This window comes from Palaemon carinicauda, chromosome 5 (assembly GCF_036898095.1).
Source record: "Palaemon carinicauda isolate YSFRI2023 chromosome 5, ASM3689809v2, whole genome shotgun sequence".
Lineage (NCBI taxonomy): Eukaryota > Metazoa > Arthropoda > Malacostraca > Decapoda > Palaemonidae > Palaemon > Palaemon carinicauda.
In genome coordinates, this window is record NC_090729.1 from 187917002 (window position 1) to 187927011 (window position 10010).

General features: G+C 36.5%; 1 protein-coding gene across 1 annotated transcript in view; it reads left to right on the forward strand.

Annotated features, from left to right (window-relative positions):
- LOC137641290 (alkylglycerol monooxygenase-like) overlaps nucleotides 1-10010 on the forward strand; it is a 12476-nt gene extending 2466 nt beyond the window's left edge. The window contains exons 3-7 of the mRNA XM_068373718.1: nucleotides 2232-2359; nucleotides 6822-6970; nucleotides 7566-7835; nucleotides 8972-9123; nucleotides 9744-10010. Of these exons, the coding sequence (XP_068229819.1) occupies nucleotides 2232-2359; nucleotides 6822-6970; nucleotides 7566-7835; nucleotides 8972-9123; nucleotides 9744-10010 (966 nt within the window). The remainder of the gene's footprint in view (nucleotides 1-2231; nucleotides 2360-6821; nucleotides 6971-7565; nucleotides 7836-8971; nucleotides 9124-9743) is intronic.

A 10010-nucleotide genomic window follows, 5' to 3' on the forward strand; every position in this document is an offset into this window, starting at 1 on the left:
CTTCCCCAAAATCTTGAGTGTGTTTATTCACCCCTCTCTGTTTGTTGCCTCCCCCAAAATCTTCTCGGTATGTATTCACCCCTGTGTGTTTATTGCTTTCCCCAAAATCTTAAGTGTGTTTATTTACCCCTGTCTGCTTGTTGCCTTCTCCAAAATCTTAAGTGTGTTTATTCACCCCTGTCTGTTTGTTGCCTCCCCTCAAATCTTAAAGGTGTGTATTCACCCCTGTCTGTTTGTTGCCTTCCCCAAAATCTTAAGTGTGTTTATTTACCACTGTCTGCTTGTTGCCTTCTCCAAAATTTTAAGTGTGTTTATTCACCCCTGTCTGTGTATTGCCTTTCCCAAAATCTTAAGGGTGTGTATTCACCCCTGTGTGTTTGTTGCCTCCCCCCAAATCTTAAAGGTGTGTATTCAACCCTGTCTGTTTGTTGCCTTCCCCCAAATCTTAAGGGTATGTATTCACCCCTGTGTGTTTGTTGCTTTCCCCAAAATCTTAAGTGTGTTCATTCACCCCTGTCTGTTTGTTGCCTCCCCCCAAATCTTAAAGGTGTGTATTCACCCCTGTCTTTTTGTTGCCTTCCCCCAAATCTTAAGGGTATGTATTCACCCCTGTGTGTTTGTTGCCTTCCCCAAAATCTTAAGTGTGTTTATTTCACCCCTGTCTGTTTGTTGCCTCCCCTCAAATCTTAAAGGTGTGTATTCACCCCTGTCTGTTTGTTGCCTTCCCCAAAATCTTAAGTGTGTTTATTCACCCCTGTCTGTTTGTTGCCTCCCCTCAAATCTTAAAGGTGTGTATTCACCCCTGTCTGTTTGTTGCCTTCCCCAAAATCTTAAGTGTGTTTATTTACCACTGTCTGCTTGTTGCCTTCTCCAAAATCTTAAGTGTGTTTATTCACCCCTGTCTGTGTATTGCCTTTCCCAAAATCTTAAGGGTGTGTATTCACCCCTGTCTGTTTGTTGCCTCCCCCCAAATCTTAAAGGTGTGTATTCACCCCTGTCTGTTTGTTGCCTTCTCCAAAATCTTAAGTGTGTTTATTCACCCCTGTCTGTGTATTGCCTTTCCCCAAAATCTTAAGGGTATGTATTCACCCCTGTCTGTTTGTTGCCTTCCCCAAAATCTTAAGTGTGTTTACTCACCCCTGTGTGTTTGTTGCCTCCCACCAAATCTTAAGGGTATGTATTCACCCCTGTCTGTTTGTTGCCTTCCCCCAAATCTTAAGGGTATGTATTCACCCCTATCTGTTTGTTGCCTTCCCCCAAATCTTAAGGGTATGTATTCACCCCTGTTTGTTTGTTGTCTTCCCCCAAATCTTAAGGGTATGTATTCACCCCTGCTTGTTTGTTTGTAAATAACTTTACACAAAAACTACCGTACCAATTTTGGCCAGACTTGGTAGTCATGTTGTGTATGACCTAAGAATGAATCTGTAACATTTTGGAATATTAGTTTATTTATTCATTTGTTTTTGAGCACAAAAACTACTGTACTAATTTTGACCAAACTTGGTTGTAATATTGGGTATGACCCAAGGATGTATCTGTCACATTTTGGATACAGTACATCAAAGTACAAATATCCAGCATTACTTTGAAAATAATTACAATGTTTAGCGAATGACAACTATTTATTAAGTCTATTTATCTTATCATCCTATGGAAGATAAAACAATGTTTTCTTAAGCTGAATCATAACAGATAATTCTGTTATCTATATATTGTTTATTTTTCCTCATTACCTATCAAATCATGTATATGAACTTGAGAAACGTGTTACTGAATTTTTTAAAGCTTTTCAAAGTCGTTTAATCAGATGATTTGACTAATTCATTAACATTGACTCTCATTTGAATGATGAATAATATTGTTAAAGTTTTTATAATTTATATATGAAATATATATTTTGATGTTGTTACTGATCTTGAAATATTTTAATTGTTAATGACTTTTCTTATTTCCTTGTTTCCTTTCCTCACTGGGCTATTTTCCCTGTTGGAGCCACAGGGCTTGTAGCATGCTGCTTTTCCAACAAGTGTTGTAGCTTTGCTAGGAATAATATATATATATATATATATATATTTATCTATATATATATATATATATATATATATATCCTATATCCAGATACTTGCTCTTTATCATATAGGATAGATTATTATTATTATTATTATTATTATTATTATTATTATTATTATTATTATTATTATTATTATTATTATTATTACACCCTACAGGCTATCCCTCTCTTCGTCGCCTTCATCATCCTAGAATGGATCGTTCTCAGAGTGAAAAAGAACGAAAAACTAAGAAACAACGACGCACTGACTTCAATCGGACATGGCATCGCTTATGAAGTGATCGGGTAAAAAAATAATTCAATTTCCATAAAGTAATTGGCGTTTTGGGACGTGGAGAGCAATAAGCAATTACTGGGAAAAAAAGGTGGAAATATTCGAAAATGAAGAGGGGAATGTCTTTGTCTTCTTACAGTCGAATGCTCGAGCTGGTTTGGGATTATAAATTTCACTTATTTTATGAAATATACTGTACAATTTGAGCTGGTTTGGGATTCTAAATTTTACTAAATTTTTGAAATTTGCTGTACAATTAGAGCTGGTTGGGATTTCAAATTTTACTCATTTTATGAAATATACTGTACAATTAGAGCTGGATGAGATTTCAAATTTCACTCAATTTATGAAATCTAATGTACAATTAAAGATGGTTTATGAAATCTACTGTACAATTAGAGCTGGTTTCGATTCCAAATTTCACTTATTTCATGAAATCTACTGTACAATTAAAGATGGTTTTCAAAATCTACTATACAATTATAGCTGGTTTGGATTCCAAATTTCACTTATTTCATGAAATCTAGTTTACAATTAAAAATGGTTTATGAAATCTACTGTAGCCTACAATTAGAGCAGGTTTGGGTTCCAAATTTCACTTATTTTATGAAATCTACCGTACAATTAAAGATATTTTATGAATTCTACTGTACAATCAAAGATGGTTTATGAAATCTACTGTACAACTAGAGCTGGTTTGGATTCCAAATTTCACTTATTTCATGAAATCTACTGTACAATTAAAGATATTTTATGAAATCTACTGTACAATTAGAGCTGGTTTGGATTCCAAATTTCACTTATTTCATGAAATCTACTGTACAATTAAAGATGGTTTATGAAATCTACTGTACAATTAGAACTGGTTTGGGATTCCAAATTTTACTTATTTCATGAAATATACTGTACAATTAAAGATGGTTATGAAATCTACTGTACAATTAGAGCCTGGTTGGATTCCAAATTTGACTAAATTTATGAAATCTACTGTACAATTAGAGCTGGTTGGGATTTAAAATTTAACTTATTTATGAATTCTACTGTATAATTAGAGCTGGTTTGATTTCAAATTGAATTATTTTATGAAATCTACTGTATAATCAGAGCTGGTTGGGATCTCAAATTTCACTTATTTCATGAAATATACTGTACAATTTATAGTTAAATGAAGGACTCTATCTATCCACTATCCATACATAGTAGTATGTGTAATTATCATCTTCCTCGCTTCAGTTCAATCATTATTTTTATCTCCAATGACATATCTTCCCATAGTTTCTGGAATTTCTTGCCACTAATAATGATAAAGAACATCTTTTGTGAATAAGAGTAATTCAAATTAATTCAGACTCACTCACTAGTTTTTGCAACTTCTTGCTAATAGTAACTAAGAACGTCCTTTGTTACCAAGAGTAGTTCAACATTCCCTTTACAATTCTTTGCTTTAAGCCTTAAGCCAGTTCCTCCTATCCTACTAGATTTCATCAACAGCTTCTGTGCTTTACATGATATAAAAACCTGCTTTATCGGACTTATCTGACTATCCTTCAAAATATTATAAAAAACAATTGTATAAAGGAAACATTTGTGTGAAAGCCAGTCAATCCTCTATCTGGTTATTCCTTCAATAGTTTGTTTTCATAACAAGATATACTTAACACTTGAATTAACTCTTTCTGTCCTCTATACGTCAATGACGACGACTTCGAAAACGACGACGATGACTTCGAAAATGACGAGGATGACTTTGAAAACGACGGTGACGACGACGACAACTTCGAAGACGACAAGGAAGACTTCGGAGACGACGAAGACGACTTCAAAAAACGACGAGTATGACTTTGAAAACGGTGAATATGACTTAAAAAACGACGAATATGACTTCAAAAACGACGAATATGACTTCGAAAATGCCGAATATGACTTCAAAAACGACGAGGACGACTTAAAAAACGATGAATATGACTTCGAAAACGGCGAATATGACTTCAAAAACGACGAGGATGACTTCGAAAACGACGAGGATGACTTCGAAAACGACGAATATGACTTCAAAAACGGCGAATATGACTTCAAAAACGACGAGGACGACTTCGAAAACGATGACGATGACTTCGAAAACAGCAGGTGGCAGGGAGAGGAGAGGGGGATATTTTCTGAACCCTCTTTACGTAAAGAGATATTGCAGTCACCCCATTCTAGCAGGCTGGACTGGTAGCTGGGGAGTGATCCCTGGACCTACTAGAAGTGAGCCAAATGTTACTTTGTATCCAATCTTCTCACTTTGAGTGAGAGAGGGAGTGTGTATGTGTGAGTGTGTTTTTTAATGTGAGTTACTTCGGGTGTTGCAGTCACCCCATTCTAGCAGGCTGGACTGGTAGCTAGGGAGCGACCACTGGACCTACTAGAAGTGAGCCGAACGTTACTTTGTATCAAATGTTCTCACTTTAAGTGAGAGAAGGAGTGTGCATGTGTGTGTGTGTGTGTGTGTGTGTGTGTTTTGAATGTGAGTTACTTCTTTCTTCTAGGAAACCTCAAAGAGAATTTCCAACGTCCAAATGCCTTTATTGGATAATGCTACTCTCTACGCTGTTACACAAGGTTTTAACTCACGTCTTTAGAATTGGATCTCTTGTCAAATACAGCATCCACAGTTATCTCTCTCTCTCTCTCTCTCTCTCTCTCTCTCTCTCTCTCTCTCTCAAGTGGCATCTGATGTATTTTTCGCTATTCAGAATTGGTAATTGTCATTTTTGCTCAGGTCCTTTACATACAGTTTTGATAAAAATGAGATATAAGAGCACTACTTTACTGTTGAGAGAGAGAGAGAGAGAGAGAGAGAGAGAGAGAGAGAGATTGGTTGATTGATTGATTGATCATGAGTTATCTGGCTGCCTGACATCTAAGGTCATTGGCAAAAGAGAGAGAGAGAGAGAGAGAGAGAGAGAGAGATTGATTGATTATGAGTTATATGGCTTCCTGACATCTACGGTAGAGAGAGAGAGAGAGAGAGAGAGAGAGAGAGAGAGAGATATTGATTGACTGATTATGAGTTATCTGGTATCCTGACATCTAAGGTCATTGGCAAATGAGAGAGAGAGAGAGAGAGAGAGAGAGAGAGAGAGAGAGATATTGATTGACTGATTATGAGTTATCTGGTATCCTGACATCTAAGGTCATTGGCAAATGAGAGAGAGAGAGAGAGAGAGAGAGAGAGAGAGAGAGATTGAATGATTATGAGTTAACTGGCTTCCTGACATCTAAGGTAGAGAGAGAGAGAGAGAGAGAGAGAGAGAGAGAGAGAGAGAATACCCTTGGCGGAACTGTGAGTCATTCAGAAATTCTGTCATCTGTAGGCAAGATTGATTGAATAATTACAGTATCAGAAGGACGTGTCACGAGGTATTCTTCCTCTCCATTTGTTTGTTTGAATGTTTCACTTCTTTGTGAGGTATGCTGACGTAATTACAAGTAAATCGAATTATTTTAGAGTTTAGTTCACTTAGGATACATCTTGCAGCTAGAATTTACATTCTTTCATATACCTGTTGCTAAAAGTGATATATTTGTCTCTATTTAATGTTCCTATCCATTCAGTGTATGTATTTACACATTAACACAAGCAAATACAATTAAACAAGCACATACACAATTACATATACGTATCTATCTATCTATCTATATATCTATCTATCAATCTATCTATATATCTATCTATCTATCTATCTATCTATCTATCTATATATATATGTATACATATATATATATATATATATACTTGTGAATACATATATATATATATATATATATGTATTCACAAGTATATATATATATATATATATATACATATATACGTGTAGTTATATTTTCTTCTTTCCCACCTTTGTCCCTATATTAAGGAGTCAGTTGCCTGATTCGCACTGTCCAATGCATTCCACGAAACCTCTTCTCTCCATGTCATCCTTCACCTTATGTTGCCATTTAATTCTTGGCCTCCATCTCGATCTTTTCCCCGTAGTAGGTTCCTCCTAAGCTCTCCTCACTCCTTACAAGTAGCAGGTTCCTCCTAAGCTCTCCTCACTCCCTACAAAGACAGTTTCTCAGTTAAACGTTACTATTACTCTTACTACTAGTGCTTTTGTTCTATAGAATGGTCCTTGAATGCCCTATTGAGAGAGATTGCCTTATTGCCTTATTTTTTGTTTGGGTTCCCCAGGTCCCTCAGTGTGAGGCACCTCGTAGAGAGAGAGAGAGAGAGAGAGAGAGAGAGAGAGACTCATCGAACATCATTTCTCCCTTTCTTTATAGATAACCAATAGAATCTAGATTATTTTCTTCCATTCTTTTCACGTGACCGTGCCATGTCAAATGCCTCACCCAACACGTCAGTCATTACATTCTACTTGAAATTTTGAAAAAGGGGAACCCAGTCCTCGCTAAAAGAAAGCACCAGTAAATTTCCTCTTTCCAAAGGTTTGTGATCCGAAGCACAACATTACTGGGATATGACTGGCTATATCAGTATCGCATAATCGACTTGAACTGGAACTCACCTGTGGTTTGGTGGCTGGCAGCTCTCGGTACCGACCTCGGATACTACTGGTTTCACAGGGCAGCTCACGGTAAATAATATGTTGTATATGATATTTCTTGGGGTATAGGGATGATGAAACTGTCGACTTCAACTCGATTCATATGAAGGTCTAGGTATTTCATTATATGGATATCTGGTTTAGGTCACTATTCTTCTTCTTTTGCACCGTTATAATTAAGGGGTCGGTTGCCTGATGCGTCCTCTGTAATGACTTATATCTAAACTATTCTCTTCCACCAAAGTCCTTCTCTGTAGGTTTTGGTCTTTGTAAATCGTACCTCACAGTAGACTTCCAATTTTGATCGTTGTATGTATAGTTCAGCATGTCTTTATCTTTGTGAAATTTAAATGTCTTTAATGTCTTTATCATTGTCAAATTTAGGTCTTTAATGTCTTTATCATTGTCAAATTTACATGTCTTTAATGTCTTTATCATTGTGAAATTTACATGTCTTTAATGTCTCTATCATTGTCAAATTTACATGTCTTTAATGTCTTTATCATTGTCAAATTTACATGTCTTTAATGTCTTTATCATTGTCAAATTTACATGACTTTAATGTCTTTATCATTGTCAAATTTACATGTCTTTAATGTCTTTATCAATGTCAAAACCCTTCCAGAAGTAAACATCATATGGGGCAGTCATCAGGTACACCATTCTTCTGAGGATTACAACTTATCCACGGCGCTCAGACAGTCAATCTTCCAGAGGTACTTCTCGTTCGGATTCTACCACCCTATGGCACTCCTCGGGGTCCCGCTCCCGGCCGTGCTGGTCCATCAGCAGTTCAACCTGATCTATCAGTTTTGGATTCACACAGAATTGGTTAAGAACTGCGGTCCTTTGGAATGGATTCTGAACACGCCATCACATCATCGAGTACATCACGGTTAGTTAGTTCAAAAACATTATGTATTTGATGATTTCTATGCAACAGCTGTGAACTTAAAACAATCTGTTTCCTTTTTATATCATATAGAATAGGGTATTCAACTTTCAAACCTTCGAATTACAAATCTTCGGAGACACGAACACAAATCCAGCTGAAATCATAAAATCTCAGATAATGAATCAAAAATACATAAAGAAATACTTTAATAAAAACAATACATAATTTAATGCAGTAAGGAAAACGACATTTCGTCACCCTCATAAACTACCTGCCTAAATTATTTTCTCCACTTGTTGGGAAATAAGAAAACCTTCTCATTTCCTAATTCTTTATATTATTGGGTTGAGCTTCAATTAACAAATTCTAATTCACAAATTCTTCTGTTAAGAATTTGTGAATTGAAGCTCAACACAATGATATAAAGAATTAAGAAATGAGAAGGTTTTTTTTTTGATTTCCCAACAAGTGGAGAAAATGACTTTAGGCAGTTAGTTTATGAGGGTGACGATTTGGAATATGAAATGGGACTAATTGTTGACTTTTGCAGTTGAAAATCATAGGCATGTGAGATATGTGAAGCTTACAGTAGCTTAAATGCAACAAAATTCGACTTATGAACAATTTGACTTTCAAACAGCTTCTAGGAACCTATTAAGTTTGTAAATTGAAGACTGTCTATAATAATGATTTCCCAAAAAGAAATGTTTTCATACAAATGTTTTGTGCTTTTACAAGAGCCAGCTTACAAACAATTCGACTTGCAAACAGCTTCTTGGAACCTATTAAGTTTGTAAATTGAAGACTGTCTATAATAATGATTTCCCAAAAAGAAATGTTTTCATACAAATGTTTTGTGCTTTTACAAGAGCCAGCTTACAAACAATTCAACTTGCAAACAGCTTCTAGAAACCTATTAAGTTTGTAAATTGAAGACTGTCTATAATAATGATTTCCCCAAAAAGAGCGTCTTTATACAAATGTTTTGTCCCTTCACAGGAACCAATTTACAGACAAATCGACTTGCAAACAGCTTCTAGGAACTTAATAAGTTTGTAAGTTACGGACTGCCTTTAATAATACCGGTAGTTTCCCCTAAAGAAATGTCTTAATACAACTGTCTGGTGCTTTTACAGGAGCCAATAAATGGTGCCTTGACAAGAATTATGCTGGTGTTCTTATCATCTGGGACAGAATCTTTGGTACATTTGAGCCTGAACGAAAGGATGAGAAGATTGCCTATGGACTCGTATCCCAACCCCAGACATTCAATGTTCTTTGGCTTCAGGTATACCATATACAACAACAACAACAAATGCATCCATTTCCAGTCCACTACAGGACAAAGACCTCAGATATGTCAATTCATGTCTGGGGTTTCGTCAGTTTTCATCACCACGCTGGCTAGTACGGATTGGTGATGGTGGGAGACTAAGTCTGATCGCTCCCAACAAGTCTACTTAGTATAAGGGCCCTGACTAGTAGAGCTTTGCTGATCATGGTGATACACAAACCTTTTCACCCCATTAAGGTACACCCCTTTCTAAGTAGGGATACCTTAACATGGTGAAAGGGTTTGTGTATCGCCATGATCAGCAAAGTTGTACTAGTCAGAGCCACCCAGACTAGGTTGGTTTGCTGTGAGTTATCAAACAAATGTCTTCCACCATCACCAATCCGTAGTTGTCCAATGGTAAAGTGTGGTCAAAACCCAGACATGAATGGGGACATGTCTGAGACCTCTGTCCTACAGGGGACTAGAAACGACTGCATTTGTTGTTCTTGTTTGTTTTTGTTGTTGTTGTTATTGTTGTTGTATATAGCTAGCAAAAATATGAATATAATTTTACACGTTACCATCAATGTTATTTAGAATTTATCAACGTATAAATTCCCCCTAAATTTCAGGTATTTTACTTCCGAGCAGTGATTGAGAAATCGCTAACTATGACCACCTGGGGTGACACATTCAGGGCCCTCTTTTATGGCCCTGGCTGGGTCCCTGGTGCCCCGCGCTTAGGGGACCCGTCGACGTTTCCGGACGTGAAGGGACCAAGACCCAAATATAATCCTCAACTTCCCCTCTGGCACGAAATCTACGTCATTTTACACTTCGTCGTCATTCTGATCATGCAGCAAGTTTTTGTCTCAGAATTTGCGGTAATTGGAGCTTGA